Source organism: Ochotona princeps, chromosome X, assembly GCF_030435755.1.
Source record: "Ochotona princeps isolate mOchPri1 chromosome X, mOchPri1.hap1, whole genome shotgun sequence".
NCBI lineage: Eukaryota > Metazoa > Chordata > Mammalia > Lagomorpha > Ochotonidae > Ochotona > Ochotona princeps.
In genome coordinates this window covers 6,457,036-6,483,645 of record NC_080865.1, presented here as the reverse complement: position 1 = coordinate 6,483,645, position 26,610 = coordinate 6,457,036, and the positions used below count along the sequence as shown (strand labels likewise).

At 49.3% G+C, this 26,610-nt stretch overlaps 2 protein-coding genes across 4 annotated transcripts in view; both read right to left on the bottom strand.

Moving 5' to 3' along the window:
* LOC101530665 (IQ motif and Sec7 domain ArfGEF 2) overlaps window positions 1–26,610 on the bottom strand; it is a 52,272-nt gene that overhangs the window by 22,527 nt on the left and 3,135 nt on the right. For 2 of the 3 annotated variants that reach the window (XM_058658294.1, XM_058658296.1), the window contains exon 2: window positions 1,191–1,452. In XM_058658294.1, coding sequence (XP_058514277.1) covers window positions 1,191–1,452 — 262 coding nt within the window. Of the gene's footprint in view, window positions 1–1,190; window positions 1,453–9,129; window positions 9,294–26,610 lie in introns of those variants that run through there. The other variant, XM_058658295.1, reaches the window with a different exon arrangement.
* Window positions 10,423–26,610, bottom strand: part of LOC131478484 (IQ motif and SEC7 domain-containing protein 2-like) — a 61,505-nt gene continuing 45,317 nt past the window's right edge. Inside the window, exon 4 of the mRNA XM_058658297.1 lies at window positions 10,423–11,195. Within this exon, the coding sequence (XP_058514280.1) occupies window positions 11,096–11,195 (100 nt within the window). The 3' untranslated portion in view covers window positions 10,423–11,095. The remainder of the gene's footprint in view (window positions 11,196–26,610) is intronic.

Below are 26,610 nucleotides of genomic sequence, written 5' to 3'. Positions count from 1 at the left end.
AGATTCCCAACAGCCTCCTCACCCCAACACCTTGACCACCACGCCCCACCCGCTGAGGTCCTTTAAGCCAACTGTCAGATGCTGCCCGGCTCTGTCAGGTATTGGGGCTGGGCTCAGTGCTGTCTTTTCCCCCCTTGAAGTTCAGGTCATCCTGGTCACATTCTGGTCACATAGGCTAGGACTCTATTCTGTTTAACTTATACGAAGTATATGGTGATGATTAAAAAGCAGAAAAACAGCCAGAGAAGCAAAAAAAAAAAAAAAAAAAGATAAAGGAAGAGGCACTGGTGAGTAGCTGAGTGGCTAAATCCTTGCCTTGCAAGCGCTGGCACCCTTTATGGGTACCGGTTTGTGTCCCAGCTGCTCCACTTCCCATCCAGCTCCCTGCTTGTGACCTGGGAAAGCAGTCGAGGACGGCCCAAAGCCTTGGGACCCCGCACTCGCGTGGGAGATCTGGAAGAAGCTCCAGACCTTGGGATCAGCTCAACTCCGTTCATTGTGGTCACTTGGGGAGTGAACCAGTGGACGCAAGATCTTTCTCTCTGTCTCTCCTCTGTAAATCTGCCTTTCCAATAAAAATAAATAAATCTTTTAAAAAAAGAAATGAATGAAGGAAGGAAGAAATAAATAAGGAGGAGGAAAGGAAAGAATGTACAAGACAGGAGTGGATTGAGTGCGGGAAAGAGAAGCAAGAAAAGAGGCAGGAAAATTGTTCGGCTAAATGCCAAACCCATAGACACAGCCTCAGTTCATTCTGTTATATTCTTCTTTTCTTTTTCCTAAAGAGGATTTTGGCATTCCCTCTCCCCCTCAGTTCCCCCTTTTCCTGTCCTCCACTACCACCAGCCATCTTTTTTCCTTTCTTCTCTTAGCTAAACAATATACTGTATCAAGTTATGTGTGGGCTTGCCCCATGAGACTAAGGTTTTGGAGACCAGGTCCAGGACTCATGCATCTTTGCATCTCTGGGACCCAGACTGACAGCCCAGTGTGTGCTCAGTGCACACATGCCTCAGCAGACAGCTGTGGGGTGAGGGGTGGTGGGGGAGTGAAGCCCAGTGAGGCCCAGTGAGGCAAAGGGTCCTGGTGCCAGTCTTCTCAGCTTGAGGCCTCCATGAGCCCTCCCTCCACCCTAGATGCCCCTCCAGGGCCACAGCCAATGTGTCCCCGTCCCCAGCCCCATTGCGCACCTTCTTGTCCTGCAGGTCCGTAGAGAGTTCATAGCTGTCTGATAAGGCCTTGGAGCGCTTTATCTCCTCCTCCTCCTGCTTCCTCAGGGCGACACTGGCTGGCTGGAGGCGTGCCCGCTGAGCCCAGGGCAGGCCCACTCCAGCAGGGGGGCCCCCCATGTGGCTGCCGGTGGGGGGCAGCTGGCTCAGCCGGTAGGGGGGCTGGCTCCCAGGGCTATCAACCGCTGTGCTCAGGTCACTGCCTGGGGCATCACCCTCCACACTGTGGGTACGAGATAAGATGAGGCAGGATGTGGGATCGGGTGAGGGGCCTGCTGGGCCAGCTCGAGAATGGGTGCACCAGGTCTCTGCCCCCAATCCCATCTGCTTACAGGCCAGGGCGGAGTCCTGTCTCCTCACAGCCACCCTGGCCTTGAACGCTCTATCCTTGGTACCCTTCGGTCTGGCCTCTCACAGCACACCCTTACACACCTCTTGCCCTCCAGGCTCTGCCACCCCAGGCTTGTCCTAGTCTTCCTTGGCCAGGTCCCCTCAAGGTCCTCCTCCTAACCATCCCAGACCCTCATAGCCCCTCCCTTCCCTGCCCCTCTCCCCCTCATGGCCTCATCCCCAATATGATGTGCCCCAGTTGTCCTTCCCGTTCCATCCCCAGCGCCAAGCAGGCCAGCGTGCCACCCCTTGCAGTCCAGCCTCCTGCCCCTGCAGCCCCGCCCCTGCCCATAGCCTCCCTGTGGCCAGCTGGGCGCAGCCTCCTCCACCTCCCTCCCGCCTCCCGTTCAGCATCCTCACAGGTACAGAGCAGCCCTGCGGGGCAGCTTCCTTTTCCTCCTCATGGCCTCCTCCTCCGCTCGCCTTGGGGAGGGGACAGGGGGTTGCAAGCTGCAGAGTGACAGGCACTGGGCCCCGGCTCTTGCCTGCCCTGGTTATCCAGAGCTGTTGTTCCAGCAGACCTGCTCCCATGGTGCCATGGCAACCAGGCTGCCTGGGAACCCAGGTGGCGACAGCCCAGGCGCCCTGAGCCGACTGGGCCTGGTAAGGAGCCACAGAGGCGGGGAGAACTGGGGAGGGCGCAGGAGGGGAGGAACAACGGCAGGCACGGAGGAGGCTGTGGGGGAGAATGGGTGTGGCTGGGGCTTAGAAAGCAGCCTGGCTAGGGAGTGCACAAGGTTGGGAGGGGGTGCTGCTCTTGCTGCTTAAAAGGTTCAAGGACCACTCCTCAGCCCCAAATTGGCAGACAGCAGGGAACAGGGTAGAGGTGAGCTACGGAGGGCGTGTATGTGTATGGGGAGGTCCCCTAGCAGTACAGGAGCTTGAGCTGCAAGAAGCCTGCCAGCCTGGCAGCTAAGCACCTTGCACTTGGGGGCTGAGTTTGCTGGGGAGGTAGCACCCTGGAGGCTGCCACCACCCCCTCTCAGTGCTGAGCTACAGCTGCCTGGGCTCCGCCCTGCTGGGAGCCCCCACCCAATGCTCGGCCTCCACCCTCCCCAGTGTAAGGCTGCCATATTGTCAGGAGGAGCAAAGCAGAAACAGGTCTGGGAGCCTGTTTTCCACCTCAAATTCTCTCTCCTCTTGGGCTTCTGTGATGTCGGCCCCAAGGGACCAGACCCAACCCAGCTCATCCTGGGCATCCGAGATGCCCCCCTCCTCCCCCTCCCTGCTGAAACTTCTCAACCCCCCTCCCCTCCCAGCACACAGCTAAAGGCAACTATTTGTCATTTGTATTCCTGAACCATCTATAGCTCCCAATGCCTTTTAAAGATCCCAACTGCCTCATTCTGCCATTTAAAGCCTCTCCAAGACACACTAGCTAACGCTTATAGAAAAGTTAGGTACGTTTAACCACTTCGTACTTCCTTACTTTATTTACTCTTCAAAACGGCCTTGTGACGTGGGAATTGTTACTTCTCTTCTCTTTACCCGTAAGGAAACTGAGGCCCAGAGAGGTTAAATGAAAGATCTACGGTCACATAGCCACTGATGACAGCATGAGGAATTAACTCCAGGAAGTCTGGCTCCAGAGCTCACACTCTGCAACAGCAAGCCATACTGCAGGATTGGCTGCCAGCCCCTACTGTATCCTCTAGCCCGGCCCACATACACCTCTGCATGCCACCTCACAAATGGTGCATGCGCTACCTTCCACCTGATATACCACCTCCATCATCTCTGCCATCTGCAATCTGAAATATGCCCTCAAATCCCAGTTCTGTAGAAATTCAGGTCACATGTCTCGAGCCGTAAAGGATCGCTAATCCTGGTCAGAGTGCCCACACAAAGCAAGTCTGTCCTTTTTATGGCACAAGTTTAGTGTGCCACATTTGTCTTCATGAGTTTGTGTTCATATTTGTGTTTATGAATCCTAGCACAGGAAGAGAATCTGGTCATCTTATGAACATGGCGCTTGGAACGGAGTAGGTGCTCAATAAAACCCTCCAGGCTAGGAACATGCTCAGGTGGCTACTCTAATTCAATAGTATTCTCACCTCCTAGCTCCTCTTCCACTACATTCTCCACCCTATGGGTGGAGAGAGCTATCCAGGTGTTTTGCTTGCCCAGCATTCAAGATGCCAGCATTGCCAGACCAGAGTGCTTTGACTCTCACCTGCCTTCTGCTGCTGATTCTGGCTCCCCGCTAGTGCACGTGTTGGGAGGCTGCAGCAGCTGGATGCCTGCCACCCTCCTGAGAGACCTGAACTAAGTTCCTGGATCCTGGCTTGGGCCTGGCCCAGCCCCAGCTGCTGTGGGGATTTGGGTCCAACCAGAAGCCAGGAGCTGTCTCTTCTGGTCTTGCTGTTGCTCAAAAGGTTGTTTCTTTGTTTTAAAAGTAAAGCCCTTCCCTAGCTCCCTATAATAAACAACTCTTCACTCACTATGGACCAGACACAGTCCTAGGTGCTGGAAAGACAATGGTGAGCAAAGTGCACAAGAAGGTTCCCTCAACAAAGTGACATTCCAGAGGGGGAAGCCAACTAAGCATAAGAAATGCATGAAGTGGGGTTGTAGGCTAATCCTCTGTTTGCAATGCTGGCATCCCATGTGGGCACTTGTTCAAATCCTTGCTGTTCCACTTCTGAACCAGTTTCCTGCTTGCTAAAGGCCTAGGAAAGCGGCAGAGGATGGCTCTAAGCTTTGGGCTCCTGGCTTTAGATTGGCTCAGTTCTGGGCTTTTGCAACCATCTCCCATCAACAGATGGAAGATCTCTCTCTTTCTCTCTCCTTCTATGTATCTCTGACTTTCAAGTAAAATAAATGTTTTACAAAAAAAGGAGAAAGAAATGGTGAAATCAATGGAGAAATGACCATAAAAATAAAATGAATCTTTAAAAAAATGGCCAAATAAATACTATCATTTTAGGTAGGGACAGTTGTGGGAAGGCAACAAAACAGAGTGCTAAAAGGCTATCTGTATCTAGAGAAAGATTTTTTTCCATGTGTTGCTTCACTCCCCAAATGCCTACAACAGCTAAGGATGAACTAGGCTGAAGCCAGGAGTGGGTGGCAGGAACCCGTGTACTGAGCCACCGCCTGCTGCTTCCCACGTTAGCAGGAAGCTAGATTACAAGTGGAGGGTCCAGGACTCCAACCAGGTATTCAGATATGGGATGTGGGCATCTCAAAGCAATGTCCTAACCAATGTGCTGAGCACTTACCCCAAAGATGCTGTTTTAGAGGTGTTGGCCAAGCAAGCTCTTCTAGGAGAAATGGCATAGAGGCTCAGAGCCTTGATGAAACCCAGGGAGGGAGACATGGAGTATTTGAGGCATGAGCAGTCCAGATAGAGGGCAGGGCCAGTACAAACACCATGAGGAAGAACTTCGCCTGGCATGTTTGCAAAAGAGCAAAGAAGCCAGTGTAGTCAGAGCAGGATGAACGAGGGAGAGGACAGTGATAGGAGACGAAACAGGGGTCCCAACGCAAAGGACATTGAGTCCAGTATTATGGGCTTTTGTTCCAATTGAGATGAGCAGAGAAGAGACATGATACAATCTAGGATGTTTTAGGAATCAACATCCATAGACAGGGTGCCTCACTGTGGCCATTGGTGATTCTTGACCTTAGCCTAGTCTCACATTGCCTCTACCCCAATTACCCCAACCTAGCTATACCTCCTGCTTACCATTCCACATGTAGCTTCCATATTCCCTTCCACACATGGGCTGACTTCCAGGCCTAATTCTGTGCTACCCTAGGGCTCTATAGTTGCCTTGATTCCCAGGGCGAGAGCATTTGTTAGCTCAGTGAATTCTTGCCACTTACGGAACCAGGTATCATTGGTCCTATTTTACAGGTGAGTTCACCAAGGCTCAGAGATTTGAGGAAAACTTACTCAAGGATATACCTCTTGGAAGTTAACAATACTAGGGCACAGATGCAAACTCAAGGCCCAGGCTCTTTTCATGCCATCTTATTGCCTCTCTCCCCATGCCCAGCTCTCCTTGCTGCCTCCATGCTCCTCCACAGTTTGGCTGCCCAATCCTTGAGTGCTCACCCCAGTTTGGTAGCAAAGGATATAGCGGCAGGGACACCTTACTGTCAGCACAGCATCCTGTGAGAGGGTCTTGACCAAAAAGGAGGAGAGTGTTTGAGGCTACTGCTCCTGACATCATACTTACTGGTGAAGAAACAGATTGGGGGCATGGGATATGGAATACTTGCAATCAGAGACCCCTCAACTCACTCAGTGACATGCTTGTTGGTCACATGAGAATCCTTCCCCACACCATGCACACCCCATGGCTGAAAACCCCTAGAAACAAAAGCACACATCCACAAACACAGGAAAAGAGACATGAATGACAAGCCCAGATACAGACACGACCCTCCAACCCCATGGTGGACACACACCCTTGATTGAGGAGCATCCTGTTGTAGGGAGTGGAGGTGGGGGGGGGAAACAATTAGCTGAGTTACACAAATAACCACAGCACAAAGCGGAAAGTCATCGGGGCTGGGGAACACAGGAAGTGCCGGGGGAGTGCAGGAGAGAGCAATCCCTTCTGCTTGGGGGTGGCTGAGTGGAATAAAAATAAACTCGCACTCACTGCACACCTGCCCTGCGTCAGGCATTTTCCACGCATTATTTAATCTGCATGGCAAACGTGAGAGGAGAAGGAGGGTTCCTACTCCAGGAATAGCTAAAAGAAAAAGGCTCTGAGACAGTGGTGGCCAGAGGTCTCAGGGCCAGCCAAGTGGCAGGAAGGGGATGCAAAGTGCAAAGCCAGTGCTGGTTCCCTGCTGCTTTGAAGGCTTCCTGGGGGAAGAAGCTTGGGAACTTGGACTCTTACCTAAGAGGAGCTGGTGGACTGGAAGAATAAGGGAACCCTGCTAAGGTGGGGAGAGGGGAGAGGCAGGGTAGGACATGCCCTAGGGATTTGAGGCCTGTTCTGGCAGAGGCACTGGCGCCCCCCTTCCTGCCCACCCCACCCTGGGCAAGATCCTGCTCCTAATGGGAGGTCTTATCTCCCTCCTTCTATTGGCACTGCCCGGAGCCAGGCAGCCAGCAGGGGTTGGGATCAGGATGCAGTTACCATGGAAATGAATGGGGGTTGTTGCCATGGATACCATAAGATGAGGGCAAGAGGAAGCTAGGGATGCAGAGGACTATCCCCATGACAACTTGGGCTGGAGGGGAGGGGTGCACGTGAGAGCCAAGAAGATAAGATGAGGAGGTCAGTACACCTAGATGGGGCCAGGGGTTTTGGGCTCTGGAAGGAGAAGACTGGCCAAGGAGACTGGAGCCAGGCTTCAGATGGCAGTGGCAGGTGGCTGGGTAGCAGTTGGTTCTCTCTCCTCTGACAGTTTTTCAGCGAGCTGTTTTTCTGTTGCCTGAGCCCAGTAACATGGGGATTCCAGTCATGAGCTCAGCCTGGCTCAGCACAGGGGCTGGCAGGGCAAAAGGAAGCCCCCTAAGGGGCTAGGGGAACAATGAGCAAATGCAGACTTTCCAGACACACACACACACACCTGACTTGGAATCCCGGCTCTACTTCTTTGCAGCTCTGACGAATCACAGTTGTCATTTGCTACATACCTACTTCTTGCAGCTGCTAGGTTGTTCTCCCTGAAGGAGATAACCCAGATGATGAAACTGAGGTCCAGAGATAAAAAGTAAGTTGTCTACAGCCTCAAAGCTCAATGGTGGAGCTAGGATTCAAATGCAAGCTGAGCTGAACAAAACATCTCATGCTCTGACCACTCTGGGTACTGGCCAGAGTTCTTGCCATCCAATCTCCCTGCACCTCCCCACAGTGGTATGTAAGAGGCCAAACACCAGGTAAATATTTGTGGCCTGGGTAAGCAAGGAAGCAACACAGAAGGAAACTGGAAAGATGAAGACCGAAACCCAGAAAGTCCAACTGACTTGCTCAATGTTGCACAGGACAAGAATTCTTACTTGCCCCTGTCCTCCCTCCCCATTCTAGGATAGTGGTCCACTCGGAGCTGCAGAAGCTCCCATGGGGGCTGGTGTTGTGGTGCAGAGGGTTAAGCTGCCACTTGAAATACGCACATCCCATATTTCAGCACTGGATGCTCTACTTCCCATCCAGCTCTCTGCTAATGCATCAGGAAGGTAGCAGAGCCTGGCCCAAGTGCTTGGACCCCTGGGAGGTATGGATGGAGTTCCTGGCTCCTGGCTTTGACCGTGCCCAGGTCTGGCTTGTTGCCATCATTTAGGAACATGAACCATTGGATGGAAGATCTCTTCCCTCTTTCCATCACCTTGCCTTTCAAATAAATACGTAAATAAATAAATAAACTGCTTTTTAACAAATAAGCACCTGTGAATCTTTGCAGTACCCTGCCTCCTACCCTGCCCCACAGGCTCCCGAACATAGCAAATAGCAGGGTATGTGTGGTTCTGATACTACGAGAAGCTTGTCTACGGCTCCACGCCAGTGCTTATGCTCTTCTTCTGTCTCTTCTGCCCAACATGTCCTCCCTCTGCCCTTCATTCCTGCACTTGAGCACTGTCTGGATGAGCTCATTTTCATGTTGTTGCACCTGTGCAGGCGAGTCCTCTCAGGGAGCACGTTTGGACTCCCTCCTCCCTTCCCGGAACCTGGCATGGTCAGCCTACTGCGAAGTCCTGTTTACAACTATGTCATGTCAGCCAGTTCTTATCACCAGCTAAATTGGGATTCTTCCAGCATCTGTCCCACAGTCCTCCCACTCCTAACCTCTCCCCCACTGCCTGGTTCTGATGGTCAAGGACAGTGGGCTGCTCTGCTTCACCTCTGTGAATCTGCCATGCCCATGTCAAGGGCTACACAGGGCACTCAGCAACCACCCAGGCTCCCGGTCCCTAAGATCACAGAGACATGCCATGTGTGTATGAGTGTGTGATTATCCTGTCTGACACCTACCTATCACCTTGAAAGTCACAGCCCCTTCATTCTTAAAAGCTACCCACACTCAGTCTTTTGATCACCAGACATATACAGGACTTCTCTCACTTGGTGTCAGATACATAATGGTACACACAGCCTCACACATATACTTGCATGCACATCCGCAGTTACATGGAGACATTTTCCTCTCCCAACTGCTGTCAAACTTTCCCCTCCCATGGCACAGACCCTCTGGCTGTTCAGCCAATGCTGCGCCGGACACAGGGATCTACAATCCATGGACTCCCGAGATGCCCATCAGACCTGAACTTGTCCTCTTCCTCCCCTGAGTTAAAACTCCCATGCCAACACTTTTGTCTCCACTCAAGTGAAGGGCAGAATTACGTTCACCTGTACCACAGTGTACCCTATCCACCATTCCCTAGGAGCCCTCCATTAGGTTTGTGTCCCCACAGGCCCTGTCTCCTGTAACACTGACCCAATCCTTGCCTCCCATTCAAATTCTTCCCAGCTTCCCAGGCTCAACTCTCACTCCTTTTTCTCTATCAAGTCCACCTGATCACCACCCCCCCTTACCCCTTATCACGCACCTGCCTGGGCAGCTCCCTCTTCTTTAGGTCAGGAACACGTCTTGCTCATTAACCTGAAACCATTTCGATTCGATCATTTTGGACCCTCACACCCTGTCTTCTTCCGATAGAACCACCTCTCCGGGAGATGGAGAACACAGTCTTAAGTTCGGATCCCTCACAGTTATTTAGCTTAAGGTCTTACACCCAGTAAGTGTAAGACCTTAAATAAAGATTCTGCTTTATGGAAGAATCACTAAGGCAGAAAGAGAGAGGAGGGAGGGGAGAAGAAACAGATGACATTTGAGATGGGTTGAATGACTGAAAAAAAACAATAAGCCAGCAAATGAGGTGAAGTGCTGGAAAAGCCACAGGTACAATATGATGGGGATGTAGAAGGGAGGGAGGAAAGAGAGAAGGAACTCTCATCTGAGCCTATGTCAAAACAGCAGTCACACTTGCCTCAGCTGTGCACCAGCCCCTATGCTGGACTCCTTGCTGTCCTTCTTGCTGCTCTTTAGGACGACACAGAGAGGCAGAGCTATTCTCACTGTGTTTAGGCGGAAAATAAAGCCCAAGGAGAAGCAAAGAATTGCCCCCAGGTTACCTGAGAGGAAACTGCAGAACCAGAAGGCAAACTTGGATTTGCCTAATGTTAAATACTTGGAGAGGGCAAGTCAGGGTGTGAGCCCACTTCCAGGTCTGCTGGCTGTGTCCAGGAGCACAGCATGGGAGGAATCTTCACATCACAGCATATCACAATTACTAATTGTCAGATTTTTTAAAGATTCAGGCAACTTTAGATTTAGACAACTTTTTGATTCAGGTAGAATCAGGCAACCTTAAAACCACAGGGCTGGAGAATCCAAGAAAAACAATCACAGCACCACAGCAATTGTATGGAATGTGTCACTGAATCCTAGTCTCTTGAATTCACAATAATCATAGTTTCTTAAAATTGTAGCGTCTCAGATTCACAAAATGTCATGGTTGGAAGAGCCCTCAGGGATCCTTTGGTCCAACGTCCCTGCTCACTTTCCAGATAGGGCAACTATTAGAGAAGTCAAACATGTCCAAGGTTAACCCAGCCCACCCACCTCAGGCTAATGGGCTGAAGAAGGCAATAGGCCTACTTGTCGGGAACTATTCACACATGTATAGAATGCTTCTTGGGTGTTGACAAGACCATAAATCAAACCCTATGCTCACTCTCTCTCTCGGCATCTGTTCCCAGCCCTGAAGAGGACAGAAGGCAAGGGTCTGGTGGGGACAGGGAGGGTGGTGGGGTGGAGTGGAACATACATCAGACAGAGAGAAGAGATCAGCTTTTATTGATGGACATTCCTTTGTACATAGCAACACAAACTCTGAAAGGCCTTTACCTCCTGATCATATTTACAGAGCACTACAGGCATGGCGGGGAGCGGGCGAGGGGGCGGCAGCGAGGCCTTCAAGCAGTGGAGGAAATGGCTGCAGTGGCCACAGCAAGGGAGCAAACAACGGGGAACTAAGCAGGCTGGGTCCTGCCCCCATCTGGTCCTCTGAGCCCTAGGCACCCTGCATCTCTGTTTGTGCTCACAGAGGACAGAGGTAGGTCCTTAGGATGTCATTTGGAGACCTCTCCAGGAGTGGCAGGCTCCAGGGTGCCTGGGAAGTGGAAGTGCAGGTGCGGGAGGGTCCGGGTTTCAAGCTCCAAGCTCCAAGCTTCAAGCTCCAAGCTCTGCTTCTCCCACATTTTAGTGAGACCTGGGCCTCCAGCTCTTTGCATTTCAGGGGCTGGAGTCCAGGGGAGACAGCAGTGGGCAGGGCGAGAGGGGTGGATTCCAAGAAGGAAGTGGGCAGGAAGGGGCTCAAAGATGCTTGCCCCTCTGGGTTCCTGAAGCAGGGGAAAGGGTCCCCTGGGGGATCTGCATGGGTGGGGTGTGAGTTGGGGGGGAGCTGGTTAAGGCTTTTGCTTCTGCATAGAAAATGGCCCTTGTCCTCTCAGTTACCGAGAGGAGGGACTACTGCACTCGGAGGCCGGACAGCAGAACTGGTGAGCGTCTTCCTCTTCCTCTTCCTCAGTCTCCTCCTCCTCCTCCTCTTCCCTGGGGCCAGGAAGGGCAGGGTAGAGGCCACAGGCGGCGGGTGACAGAGAGAGGCAGAGGCATTAGTTTGCAGAGCAGGGGAGATACATGAAGGACCAGAACTGGGAAGTGGGGCTGAGATGGGGTTGGGGTTGAGGGCAAGTGAGGCGGCCAGAGTGACAGACTGTCAAGGGCTACACCCAATTCAGTCTCCAAGGAGCCTAATCCCCTATGGGACAGCCCTCCCAACAGCCCAGTGGGCTCAATCCCCTCCCAGAAATCCCATTACTGACCCTGACAGGTACCCAGCCTTCATGCTCACATAAAGAATAGCAGCCTGCTCTATGCTGGGTCTGTGCACACATCAGCTCATTTCTTTCCTACAACAACTCTGCAAAGTAGCATCCTAGACATGAGGGTGCTGAAGTGCAGAAAAGCCAGCAAAGCTGTCTGAGGCTGCATAGCTGGCCAAGCGGTAGAGTCTGGACTGGAACCCAGAGTTCCTGGAGTTGCGAACCTCAGACCCAATTGCAGCAGTTCCTCTGGGTAAACTTGGCAGTACCTCTAGAAATCCACTCTGTCCTTGAAGGACAAAGCTTTGTATTACCTGAAAATTTCCTCCGGCTCAGGCAAACGGGAGCCATTTAAGAAGGGAGCATGGAAAGCCCACCGCTTAGGAAACAGAGATCTGGATTCAAATCCCAGCTCTCCAATTGCTTCCAGGCCATGTGGCCCCAGCCACATTACTGCCCATCTTGGAGCCTTGGTTCTCTCATCTGTGAAAATGTGGCTTATGATGCCAGCCCCTGACCCCCACCCCCAGAACTGTACCAAGGACTAGAACATAAATCAAGTGCCCAGCAAACAACAGCAATGGGAACATGCTGGTAATTATTGTTAACTGCTTGTGAACCAAATCTAATCCCCCAGGTGGCTGTCTGCCCACACCCAGAAACAGCCACAGCAGGAAGAAGAGCCAGTGTGGGAGCAAGCACCTGTCCCTGAAGCTGCTGCTGAGCAGCACCAGGGGCCAGGTGGCACGGGGCACTCACTGCAGCTGGAAGGGGAGCTGCTGCCTTGGTGGTGCTTGGAGATGAAAAGGTTGATTTTCTGGGGCCAGCCAAGGAAACAGCATCACCCCATTCTCTGATGCCTCAGCCCCAGAGATGTGGAAGTAGGGGAACTAGGACAACTGGAGGATTGGGAAAGAGATGGGAAGGAAAGCAGACAGGCAAGGGGAGGCACTATTGTCCATCTGACATACCGACAAGCACATCCATGCACCCACATACGTGCACACACTCTTCTCCGACTCAAACCTTCCTCTGACACATTGTTCCAGATTCAGTGAGTCAACACGACCACATGAACCAAGGCTCACGTCCTGAGCAAGTACCCCTTCATTTTTAAAACTCCCATTCTTCTTCTAGCCAGCAAGAAAACTACATTTGGCCAAGCCACTGCTGCCTAGGTCCCTGATAACTGAGCTCACCTCCAGTTTTGTCTCCTTTCCCTCCTAAACTACACTAGCTTTCCTAAAGTCCACCTCTGAGCCCAGACACTGTGGCTCCCTACTGCCTCATGAATAAAGTCGAGGCTCTTGAATAAAGAAGCCCTGCCCCTACTAACTCCACTGAGTCCTTTTCCTCATCATTCAGAGACTCATTTTCCTTACATGCAAAATGAGGAAATAACCATTCTGCAGGGCGTGGTGGGATTAAATGAGTTCAAGAATGCCAAGTGCCTGCCACAGGGGAGCTTTGATGCTTAACAGGTGGCAACTGTGATGATCATCATTATTATCATCAGTGGCATCAACGTTAGCCTCCCCGCTCACTCCTGCCAAGCCGTCATCAGGCTGCCTTGTTCTTTCTTCCATCAGCATGCCCAGCCTTTTCATGCCTCTCTGCCTCTGTTCAGTCTGCTTCTTCCACTTCAAACATCTTGCCTTTGCCAACTGAAATCCTGCCTGAATTTCATGCCCTAACTCGGTGCTGCTTCCTGCAGGAAGTCCTCACTGACTCTCAGCCAGAAACATTTTTCCCTTCATCCTACTTTCAGCATCCATGCCCTCCCTTGGTCAAGGCTCCCAAGGTGTTGCTTTGAACTTCTCTGCTGCACTTTTTCACTAATCCTCCCCACCCCATCACAACTGCTTTCCTTCTCCGGGAGAGAGAAGTTGTGTGTGTGTGGGTGGGGGGGTGACGGGGGGCTGGGGAGTCGGGGGAGTGGGGGTGTGGAGAGGCGGCTATACTATTTAAGGCTAGTCTCTTTACCTGGCCCCTGGAGTCCATCCCTGCTACCTCCTCCACAAAAACCATCCCCTCTCCCTCCCGTATTTTCAACCTCTCCCCCTCTGTTGCCTCCTTCCTATCAAACATTTATAGAAACTCAAGTCTCCCCCAATTGGGAATAAAAATCCTCTCCCCCCCTCTGCCCCCACATCCCCCTCTGTCCCTCTCTCTTCACAGCTAAGCTTCTTGAGAAATCCTTCTACACTGGCCATCTCTGCTTCGGTACCTCCCACGAGCTCTTCAGCCCACGGCAATCTGCCTCGTGTGCCCACCACTGCACCGAAGCTGTTCTCAGGAAGGTCGCCCAGGCCCTCCTGGTGGTTAAAGCCAATAGACTCGCTGCCGCCCTCAGCTTCCTCCCCCTCGCAACACTTGACACTCTTAGGAAGGCTCTCCTTTGCACCGCCCTTTCCTTCCTCTGCTTCCGGAAGCCCACTGCCTGCTGGTTTGCCTCCTACTTCTATGGAACTCCTTCCCCCCAACTCCTGCCCATCTCTTTCTCTGGCCATTCCTCATGTGTTGGTACCTCTTCTGCAGTTGTGCTCTAGTCCTCTTCCCTACCCATTTCCACACTCTTTTACAGTGATCACATTCCATTTCAGAACATCACGTATAGCTTTCTTGAATATGGGTCTCCACTGCCTGCTGGACAGTTGCACCACAATGCACTCCACTCCACCTCCCCTCCGGAGCAGAGCAGAGTAGGGCTGGGTTGGGTGGGGGTGAGGGAGGAGTGGTAGGCTTCAAATCTCTTACTGGCATCTTGCCACTGCAAACCTGTTCCCTTGCTCCTCGCATTTTCTGCCACACAGTCAGCCAACTGAGCTCCAGTCACACCCAGGGAGTTATTCTAGATTTCTGCTGCTCCATCAGCAAATCATTGACCTTAGCAAGAATCCTGTGAATTCAATCTCCTCATTAGTTCTACAAGGGCTGCATGTAGTCTTGCCCCACTATGTCATCTTCTCTTCTGCCTTTTGCCCACCCTTTCCTCCAACCAACACCAGTCTCCTTGCAAGCTATTCCTTATAGTCAGCGCCCTTTGGCTTCAGGGCCTTTGTACTTGATGTTTCTTCTGCTAAGGTTTCCCCAAGACAGGAACATGGCTCGTTCCCTTACATCCTTCAAGTCTGACCAAATGCCACCTCCTCAGAAAGGCCCTCCCTCTCAAAAGGCATTCATTGTCCTCTCACCCCAGCATCATTTTTCCTCATAGCACTCACCCCGACACACACTTCATTCTATATATTTAGTTAGGTGTTCATTACATCTTGTCCACTGTCAGATCCGTTACGACAAGCCTCCATTTTGTTTGGTGCCATATCTCTTAGTACCTAGCACAGTACTTGGCCTTCAGGAAATATTCATTGAATGAATGAATCCATCAGCTACCCTACACACTCCAACTGGCTGCCCAGTCCAGCCTCGGTCCTCTCCACTTCTCTCTCTCTCCGCCACTGTCTCCCCAAGTGTCTGACTCTGGTCCTTGCTCTCTGGCCATCACCTCTCAGCTCCATCTCCCCTGCTGCAGTCCTGCTGCCACAATCTCAGCTTCTTTCTCTCACTTGTACTTCTGCCAGAGCCGCCTCCCTTGTCTCCCTTCCTTCTAGAATGCTAATTTGATCATGTCACTTTTCCTACTCAAGAACTTCACATGGCTCCCCAGCTGTCTATCAAAAGAAAAAACAAAACAAAACAAAACAATAGCAGGAGTGAGAGCCTGAACTCCCTAGACAGCTGCTGGCAGCATGGCTAGCCTCCACACCCTTACTGAAGGATGTCTCCTTTCACCTGCTCCTACCAGATCCCCTTCTCCCCCCACACACGCCAGGTCCCTGTGTGCACTCTCAGGGAATTCTCTTGCACTCCTAGCTCTCACTGTCTTCATGAACCATGAGTGACAAGCTCAAACGCTATTTTCTTTAGGAAACTACTGATTCACAAGCCGGAAGTGAGTCCTCTTTCAAGTCTGCGGGGAAATCAAAGTCTCCAAGGGTGCCACAAGTCTCTGAGAACCAGAGGCAGCATGAGAGGTGTTGATTAGCTCCGACACCAAGGATTGGGCATGCTGGGTGAGCAATGCCCTTTCTTCTTGCACTAGTTCCCTGGACTCATGTCTTTCTGGCTTCTAACATCAGTTTGTCTTTGTTTTTTCCCTTCCCTTCACCTTCTGGATACACAATTTATATCCTCCTGATACTTCTCCTGAGTTTATCACATTATTAGCTTTGCAGAGGATCTAGAGTCCCTAACTTGAAATTAAAATGCTTCTACATGAATGGTGCTCAGTGGAACCATGCAACACCATGGCCTTGCTGGAATCCATCTCCTCTATGCCAATCTCCCAGTTTAGTTTTTTTCACCTACGCAGATAATCCATGCACACTGACTGCTAGGGTGCTACTCCTAAACCACACAATTCACCAAAATTACTCTCTTCTTTAAAATCTACTCACATGATACTGCCACCAACAACAATTCCCAACCTTCTGGGGGAAACACTAACCCCTGGATGCACTGAATGACAATCATGGGCCACCTCTCCCTCAAAAAAAAAAAAAAAAAAAAAAAAGGACAGATACACACATACAACATTTTGCCTTCATATTCAAAGGCCTCCTGAAGCCCTTCTGGAGCCTATCCAAGAATATCCAGGTTCCTTTGCTTATGTTACTCCTTCTGCCTGGAAGAGTCAGCTCTTAGAGGCTTTGCTTGCCTGTATCACTGTAAGACAGGGTGAGATTCTTCCCTCTAGGCTTCTACATCACTTGACCCAATTTTCTCCTCTGTCAGCCCTTCTCAATCTTCCCAACTGACTATCCTCTTGGATGACAAGAACAATTAGCTAGCACAGGCCATGGCCTCATTGGTATCCCAGAGGTGTTTACTGGAGTAACAGCTACCTTTTACTGAGAATGCATTCTGTGACAGGCACCCAGCAAGGTGAATTCTGAATGAACAGATTCATTTGAATGACATCACCTACTCCTCAGCAAAAAGACCCCAGGATGCTGGCAGTAGTGTGTCCTTTTTAACTTACAAGAAGCCAGGCTTGGAAATGTTGTTGTTCAAAGTCATTCACCTGGTGAGTACCAGAATTTGGCATCAAGTTGCCATGAATGTCCTGTAGGGGTCCATGAAGTTGTGGTCACCATACTTCACTGCCTAGACTGTGTGAAGTGGCATAGCTGGAGAAGAGGACCAAGAACCTGGGCCAGAACTTTCTGCCCAGGCTCCATTTCCAAGGCACCTTACACTTTCTTCTTATGATGCAATCCCCTCTAGCCCCCTTTTACTCTAAACTTCCCCATCTCAGGCCCATCCTTTGTTCCAAAACCAGCCCTAGACATGTACAGCTTTTAGATACAATCTGCCCCAATGCAATCCAAACCAGTGTTCCACGCTTGGCTAGAATAGCTATCCAACACTTTTACAAGTATTATCTCCAGTTGTGAAAGCACCCCTGAGAGGCAAAGCAGGCCTTAGCCCCATTACCCAGTTGAGGAAACAGACATTCAGAGGCTAAATGACTTGCCCAGAATCACAGAGCTGGTACATGGCAGAACTGAACTTGAATAAAGGCACTGATTCAACTATTTTTCCTCTATGAGGTCATCATTCAAGTTGGATGAGCCAAACAGTAGAGAAGACCATTTTTGGTGGGAGAGAGGGATGAAGGAAAGCTATTCCTCTTCCAGGATTCAGTACAAATGTTCTACTTTGTAGAAAACCTTCCCTGGCTCCCAGATGCAGTTAAGTTCCCCTTCTCTGGCAGCCTTCTGAACCTACTTCTGTTCCACTTCAAACCACACTGTGCTGTCACTAGGTATGTGACTCTCTTCCTTCTAGACATAACTCATTTCAATATCCCATCGCAGTTCAGCACACAGCCAACCTAAAGCAGGCAAGACAAAGGGCTTGCTGGATGAATGAAATGATATTTGAGTTGCTTATTCAAAGAAAAGGCAGAATATAAACAAGTGGATATGGGGAAAAGGTACAGAGGAGGAGGAAAATGAATTAATTAAAACAAGGAAATAGGACCAAGGAAAAAGGTCAGTGATTTTGAAATTATGACAGGGTGTGTACGACATGTTTTCATTGTTGTTATGGATGTTTTCTTTTCCTTGCAAAAATGGAATTGTCCTGAAAGCCCTGTTATGCAGGTTTCTTTTTCACGTAACTGTAAGACTTGGGAGTTCTTGCCATGCCAGCCTATAGGGATAAGCCCTTTTCTTTTGATCTGCTTCAGACTAATCCATAACACAGGTGTAAGCACAGGTGTAACCTGATGGATATTTAGGTTGTTGTAGGTTTTTACTGCCAGAAGCAATGTTGCACGGCACCTCTTCACATATGTCTGAAAGCTTTGCTAAAGGATAGATTCCTAAAAGTTGAACTGCTGGGCCAAAGGAATGTACATTTGTTTAGAGCACAGATATAATTCTTTCCATTGCTACAATTTTTTCTTCTAGACTAGCTAAAAATAAATGATTGTTCCTACTTGTATAATCCTGTCTTTAGCTTAAGAAGCATATATCATGCAACCTTTTAATTAAGAGTCGGTTGCACAAAACAAATAGATACATAGATATGTACATACATATATTCTCACAGATTAACTGTATAATGGAGACTAGCATTCTGGAAAGTGAAGGTATGTTACACTATGCATCTCTATTCCCAAATAAAAGAAAGACTCCCACTGAAACTGGTAAATATAAAAACAAAAAAAGAGTTGGTTACAAGTGACATCCTGTAAGTGATAAACAGTTGCATGGGATGACTCGTGCTAGCAGTTTAGGTTGGGGTGCCTTAGAAAGGCCCTCTGATGATCAAGTTGGGGTGCCCCTAGTAATAAGCCATAGGAAATCTAGTTTCAATATACAGTTCTCAGCTTGGGAGCATATGTGTGTTTAAGTTTCTAGTGCTAACTGCAAATGGGCCCCATAAAACATTGAGAAGGTCTATTTTCACATGACCTTCCCAATCTTTAATTTTGGTACCTAAAAATTATATTACATTGTGGATAATTGCATTACTTTAATAACTATTAAGGCTTGAATATCCTTTCTCTTTAACCTCCGGCTGCCAGAGGCGAGCCGAGGGCTGCGGGAGAGGACGTCTAGCTCGGATCCTGAACCCAGTCCGCCATGTGCCCATGGCTCATGGCGGGCTGGGCCCGGACATGCCTGGGTGCGAGGCCTGCTTCCTTCTGGGGTGAGTACGCCGAGGGGGGAGGCCTCCGTGACTGGGCATGTCCGGGACCCACCCATCACCCTCATTGGGTGGTGGGTGAACGGGATTGGGGAGGGGCGCAACCTTGGGCCTGCGGGATTTAACCTCCGGCTGCCAGAGGCGAGCCGAGGGCTGCGGGAGAGGACGTCTAGCTCGGATCCCGAACCCAGTCCGCCATGTGCCCATGGCTCATGGCGGGCTGGGCCCGGACATGCCTGGGTGCGAGGCCTGCTTCCTTCTGGGGTGAGTACGCCGAGGGGGGAGGCCTCCGTGACTGGGCATGTCCGGGACCCACCCATCACCCTCATTGGGTGGTGGGTGAACGGGATTGGGGAGGGGCGCAACCTTGGGCCTGCGGGATTTAACCTCCGGCTGCCAGAGGCGAGCCGAGGGCTGCGGGAGAGGACGTCTAGCTCGGATCCCGAACCCAGTCCGCCATGTGCCCATGGCTCATGGCGGGCTGGGCCCGGACATGCCTGGGTGCGAGGCCTGCTTCCTTCTGGGGTGAGTACGCCGAGGGGGGAGGCCTCCGTGACTGGGCATGTCCGGGACCCACCCATCACCCTCATTGGGTGGTGGGTGAACGGGATTGGGGAGGGGCGCAACCTTGGGCCTGCGGGATTTAACCTCCGGCTGCCAGAGGCGAGCCGAGGGCTGCGGGAGAGGACGTCTAGCTCGGATCCCGAACCCAGTCCGCCATGTGCCCATGGCTCATGGCGGGCTGGGCCCGGGCGGCCAGTGCGCCATTTGGCTCCAGGCTGAGCCTGCTGGCCGCCCGGCCGGGGAGCTCTGGGGTATTGGACATCTGAATCGCTGCTGAGATAGCTCTAGAGTGACCCCACTGTTTCTGGGATCTGAGCCAATCCTAAAGATTCCCAATGCCAGTAACTCTTCCTTTGAAGAACTTCCAATCCCTTAATAATGCTGAGCTTTGAACACCTATCAAGTAAAAGATAAGCTCCGGCTTGTGTAGCAGGCTGGCACCTAATGGTCCTCGGAGCAACCACGTGCAGGTGCGTGATTTACGGCTAGGAACGGTCCCAATCTGGGATGCCACAGCTGGGATGAGGTTCCCACCAAGGGGTGTATGTGCTGGAATGGGGGCTGCGTTCTATCTAGGAAACAGTTGCAGTCACCCTAGGCACTAGTGTGGGCTGGGATTGGTTGCACCAGGCCGGTTCAGATCCCAGCACCATCTGGTGTTATGGAGAAACAGGGTAGATGTGGGACTGACTAGGCTGGGTCTCAATCCCCTTCTGAGCCATGTGTGAGCTGTATGTGGGTATGGACGAGCCATGGCTGGGCTGAAACATCCAACAACAAGAGTCAGAATGGGGTGAAAGCCAGCCAGGAAAAGCCACTGTTACTGCTAGGACAGGAGGTGAACTGAGTAGGGTTGGCTCAAGAACCCCCTGGCAAGCGCAAAATCTGGCATTGGGAGGGGTTCTGATGGAGGAGCCTGGGCAACTCCTCTGGCAGGACACAGTCCCTGCAGGTAAGCGCGAGAAGCATGATTGGAAACAGCCCAGAATAGGCCATGGAAAGTTTCCCACTGGCATGCATTCGGCATGGGTCAGGAGCAGACCAGGCTGAATCAGTTCATGTCATCCTCTGGCAAATCCGATCACCAGAACAGAGTGTGGAATGGGCCGGGTTTGGTTGCGACAAAACCAGTACACATTATGGAACGCCAGGGCGTGGTTGCCTGTACTGGATATGAATGCAGCACCCATCCAGCACACGTGAGATCCAGGAAGGGAGGGGCAGAGCTGGCGGGGGGGTTAAGGGGCTGGTCCCCTCCCTGGACAACCACTCCCACTGGAGAGTGTTGGCTGGGATAGAGACAGACACGACTAAGCAAGGCTACAACACCTGTGCGCTGCATGTGGACTAGATCAGGGCCACAGCATCAGCTGGCAGAAGCTGGCACTGGGGACTAATTCTGTCGAGTCAAATCACAGGACCACCTAAAGAGTGCATAAACCGGGACAGAGAGACCTGGGAGGGAAAAAGTGGGTTCCCCCTTCTTGGGTCACTATTCCCGTGGGAGGGCATGAAAACTAGGACGGGGGCTGGGATGGCTAGATAGAGAGGTACTCAACAATATCTGTGAGGGCTGGATGGTTGAGTTGGTTAGATAAAACTAAGCTTCAATACCCATCGACAAGTACCAGAGCCAAATGGGATGGGGGACAGATTGGTCTTCTGCTACACATACTGGCAAACCAGGGTAGGGGGCGGTCTGGTGGGGGTTATTGTGGGTCGCCCCAACTAGGCTGCAGCTCCCACTGGTTGATGTAAGGGCCGAACCAGACTGGACTGCAACACCCATTGGTTCCAGTGCAACTCGGGACTGAAAACAGAACCAACACAGCAATTGCAACCACCAGCTGATTAGGGTGATGGACTGTGCCGGGCCCTGTGCTTGCTAGAACATACAAGCAACTAATCTGGGAATACCTCAAAGTATCTTTGGAGATCTCCCCACTTGAACTGCTGGACTCAGAATTCTAACCAAGAAAAGACAGAAGACAGAATAGGACAATCATTCATCTCAGCTACATGTTGGCAGCGAAATATGGGACAAATGGAGACTTCATGATGGACCATATCAATCAGTGGACCACCTCATCGAGCGAAACTGGCAGTGACTCATAACTGGAGAACTATTAACTCCACTTGAGCACATATCTCAGAGCATGCCCCACATCCGGGACTTGGGGTGGGCGGGAAACCGGGTGGGGCTTCTCCCTCAATATCCCCTTTTACCTCAGATACATGATGGAAACAATATGGACATAATAGCATTGCCCACCTCCCTATCCCCCTGAACCTTTTTTTTTTCTCTTTCTTGTTTTTCCTTCAACTATAGTTAACTATGTAAAGATTGTCAACAACAATACAATAAAATGGATTATAAAAAAAAAAAAAAAAAAAGAATATCCTTTCTCAATTATTATTAGCTAACTGTCTAGTTCTACCCAAATTGTCAATCATGTTACTTCTCCATTTTAAATGGGTTGTGCATCTCTTTCTTTCTGATTTCCACAAGATTATATAGATACAGAGGTATAAAACTTTTGCCTGATATCAGTGTAGCAAATACTTTCTCCCAGCCTAATATGTGTTACCTTTGGATATAGCAACTTGCTCCACATAGAAATATTTCATTATAATGTAGCCAAAAAGAATATTATTTATTTTATGACTTTCTTGGGTATTAAGTCATACATAGCAAAATCTGTTTCACTTTAATGTTATAAAGATATTCCAGGACCCGGCGCAATGGCCTAGCAGCTAAAGTCCTCGCCTTGAACGTCCCGGGATCCCATATGGGCGCCGGTTCTAACCCCAGCAGCACCAGTTCCCATCCTGCTCCCTGCTTGTGGCCTGGGAAGGCAGTAGAGGACAGCCCAAAGCCTTAGGAACTTGCACCTGCATGGCAGACACAGAAGAGCTCCTGACTCCTGGTTTCAAGTCGGCTCAGCTCCAGCCGTTGTGGTCATTTGGGGAGTGGGTCATTGGATGAAAGATCTTCCTCTCTGTCTCTGCTCCCCTCTGTTTATATTTGACTTTGCAATAAAAATAAGTAAATCTTAAAAGATATTCCAGACTTTCCTCTGGGTCTTTCACAGATGTATTTTTGGTATTTGTTTTTGTACAAACTATGGGTTTTTCTCTTTTGTAACTGAGTAACCAATAAGCCCATGTCATTCACTGACTCTCCACTGATCTGAAATGTCTTCTTTATTATAAATCCAATTCCCATACAAATATACAGGTTTGTTCCTAAACTCAAGTTTGTTTCACTGATGTATTCCTCTATTGTGATGATATAACATTTGTAATTCTGGCAGTTTTATGGTAAGTTTTTGCACATAATAAGGCAAGCGTGATTCATTATTCTTCAAAATTTTCTTGGTAACTTATGAACATTTACTGTTCCAAGTAGACTTTAAAATTCAGTTGTCTAAGTTCCAAGGAAAAGACTACTGAACTTTTAATGAGAAATGTATTGAATCTTTTGACCAAACTGGGGGGAAAATATTATTTTTTTTATCATACTGAGACTTTTTATCCAGAAATAGGATATGATTCCTGATTTACTCAGTCCTTCTTACAACCTTCATAGGTTTCTACACAGAAATATTTCACATTTCTTACAGATTCCTAGAGCTTTTTTTAGTTTTTTGTTTCCGCTGTCAATGGGATCTTTTTTCTGTTATGTTTACTTCTTCCTTAATATTTACTTATTATTTATTTATTACAAGTTTTATTTGAAGGCAGAGAGATTAAAGAGAGAGAGATTTTTTTTTCCATTTGCTATTTCACTCTCCAAATACCTACAACAGCTGTGACTACGCAAGGCCTAAGCCAAGAGCTGAACCTCATCAGGGTTTCCCACCCTCATCAGGGTGGGAGGGCACCTAGGACTTGAGTTGCCTCCAAGGGCATTAGCAAGAAATTGGATAAGAAGCAGAGGCAGGGGCCTGGCACAGTAGCCTAGCAGCTAAAGTCCTCGCTGATTCTAATCCCAGTAGCCCCACTTCCCATCCAGCTCCCTGCTTGTGGCCTGAGAAAGCAGTCGAGGACGGCCCAAAGCTTTGGGATCCTGCACCCGTGTGGGAGACCCTGAAGCGGCTCCTGGCTTCTGGCTTCAGATTGGCTCAGCTCCAGACATTAAGGCTGCTTGGAGAAGTGAATTAGTGGATGGAAGCTCTTCCTCTCTGTCTCTCCTCCTTTCTGTATATCTGACTTTCTAATAAAAATAAAATAAATCTTTAAAAAAAAGCAGCAGAGGTAGTGCTCATTCCTGTGCACTCTGACATGGGACATGGGCATCCCAAGCAGTAGCTTAGCCTACTGCTTCACAACGGAATTCCTTATTATTTACAATGGCTTTTAAATTTTATTCTCTTCGATAAAGTAAGTAGATAATCATGTGATATTCGACTAATGTTAAATCTGACTAATATTTATATATCTTCTTTCTTTATATCCCAGTGGTTAAAACCACCAGGAGAATATTGGCTAGTAAAAGTGATATCAGTCATTCTTATTTTTGCTCCTGAACTTAATAGAACTGTACTTAGGCCTTCACTGCAGCATTTGATGGTGTTCTCTGGTTTCTGAGATTAATTTTCCACCATGTTAAGGAAGTCTTTATTGACTCTTAGCTTACTTTATTATATCTATTTTTGCATAACAAATTACTCCAGTGATGACAGGGAACTGATATGTAATTTTATCAAATCATTTATCAGCATTTATGGAGATGACTGTATAAACTTTTCTCTTTAGTCTATTAACACAATCAATTACAGTAACAGACTGCCTAATGCTGAATAAGAGCCACACTCCTGGGAAATGTTCAATTGTTAAAATATAGTCTTTAAAAATTATTTATTTGAAGGGCAGAGTAACAGAGAGAGAAACAGAGACAGAGAAAATGTTCTATCTGCTGATTCACTCCTCAAATTATGGCAACAGGTGGAGCCAGGCTGGGCTAAAGCTAGGAGTCTGGAATTCCATCAGAGTCTTCTATATAAATGTCAGGGATCCAAGTACTTGGGTTCTCACCTGCTGCCTCTCAGGTGCATTAACAGGTGGATTGGGGACAGAGCACCCAGAACTGGAACAAGCACTCCAATGCAGAATGCAGACATCCCAAGTGGTGGTTTGACTCACTGCATCACAATACCAGCCCCAATATTGTTCCTTTAGTACTGATAGATCTGGTTTAACAATCTTTTATCTAAAAATATTTGCTGGGGTAGACATTTGGCCTAGAGGTTAAGATGTTATGTCCCATGTGGGAGCACCTGGGTTCCATACCTGGATCTTGTTCCTGATTCCAGCTAACTGCTAATGCAGCCCATGGGAGGGGTAATAAAGATGGCTCAAGGTATTGGGTTCATATCAACCAGGTGGGAGTCTGGCATGTGTTCCTGACTCTTGGCTTTGGCCCTACCCAGCCTGGGGCCACTGCTGGAATAGGCAAGAACTGGAAGATGGGAATAAATAATTTTTAAAAATGTTTTTCTACTGATATGCGATTGGGCCTTAGTGGAGTTTGTGTAGATATGTATGTATGTATCTAAATCTGTCAAGAGGCAGGTATTGTAGCACAGTAGGCTAAAGCCTCTGCTTGTGACACCCACATTCAATATGGGAGTGTCTGGGATGGAATTCCTTCTTTGTTTCCTATCTAACTTCCTGCTAATGCATACCCTGGAAGGCAGTGGAAGACTCAAGTAACTGCACCCCTACCATCCTTGTCTGAGATCTGGATGGGGTTCTAGGCTCTGGGCTTCAATGTGGTCCAGCACTAGCTGTTGTGGACATCTGGGGAGTGAACCAACAGATGGAAGACCTCTCTTTCTGTTCTGCCCTTCAAATAAACTAAAACAAAAAAAAAAAAAATACAAAATAAATCTGTCTGGTTATACTATCCTTACAGAATGACCCAGAAACCTTTTTTCCTTTCCTGTCATTTGCTTTTCCAAGATTCACTACAACTTCCATAATACTAAGTGGGCCTGGTACTATTTGTGAGTGAATACTTCGACCATTTTCTTAGTCTCTTTTATACATTTTTGTTCTACTCAAGTTTTCTGCCCATCCTGCAGTCATTCTGGATAATTTACACTTGCTTATAAACCTACTCATGTCTGGGCCCGGCGGCGTGGCCTAGCGGCTAAAGTCCTCGCCTTGAACGCGCCGGGATCCCATAGGGGCGCCGGTTCTAATCCCAGCAGCTCCACTTCCCATCCAGCTCCCTGCTTGTGGCCTGGGAAACCAGTTGAGGACAGCCCAAAGCTTTGGGACCCTGCACCCGCGTGGGAGACCCGTAGGAGGTTCCTGGTTCCCAGCTTTGGATCGGCGCAGCACCGGCCGTTGCGGCTCACTTGGGGAGTGAGTCATCGGATGGAAGATCTTCCTCTCTGTCTCTCCTCCTCTCTGTGTATCTGACTTTGTAATAAAATAAAATAAAATCTTAAAAAAAAAAAAAACTACTCATGTCACTGAGGTGTTGCACATTTAATTGATGTGAAAGTACACAAAGGGGCCAGCACAATGACTCAACTGGCTAATTCCAGCTTCCCATATGGGTGCTGGCTGGTTCATGTGCTGGCTACTCTACTTCTAATCCAGCTCCCTGCTTATAGAGGACGTATAAGTAGAGGATGGCCCAAGTGCTTGGGCCCTTGAACCTGTGTGGGAGACCCAGAGGAAATTCCTGGCTCCTGACTCTGGATCCCTTCAGCTCTGGCCATTGTGGCCATTTGGGGAATGAACCAGTAGATAGATCTTTCTTTCTCTCTGTAAATCTGGCTTTCCAATAAAAATAAATTAATTTTTTAAGAAAGTACACAAAGCATTTTAACTGTCTTCATCTCCTCAGAATCTCTATTTCAATCTCCTGCTTCAGGCTTCATTTTCTTCATGCCTTCCCCATCATATCTGGCCTACTAGGTCTTTTCCAAAGCTGCCTTTCAGGGTAGGCACGAGGCATGGGAGTAAAGTTGCTATTTGGGATGGCCCACATCAGAGAGCCTGGTTTGAGTCATAGCTGCTCTGTTTCTGATTCAGCTTCTGCTACCATGTAGCCCTGGAGGGAGCAATCAAGGGCCCAAGTCCTGAGGCTCCAGCCATGCACTCGGGAAACAGGGATGGATTTCTGGACTCAAGGCTTTGGCCTGGACCAGGCTCTGGTGGTGCAGACATCTGGGAAGTGAACCAGTGGGTGCACGCTCTTTCTTCACCTGCATTTCTGTCTGTATATTTCTCTCCACCTTTCAAATAAAATGGAAAAAAGTTAAGCCACTTCTTACTTTATCTCTGTTTTTCTATTTCATTAATTTCTGGCTTTTGTCTATGGTAATCACTTTATTCTGTGCTTT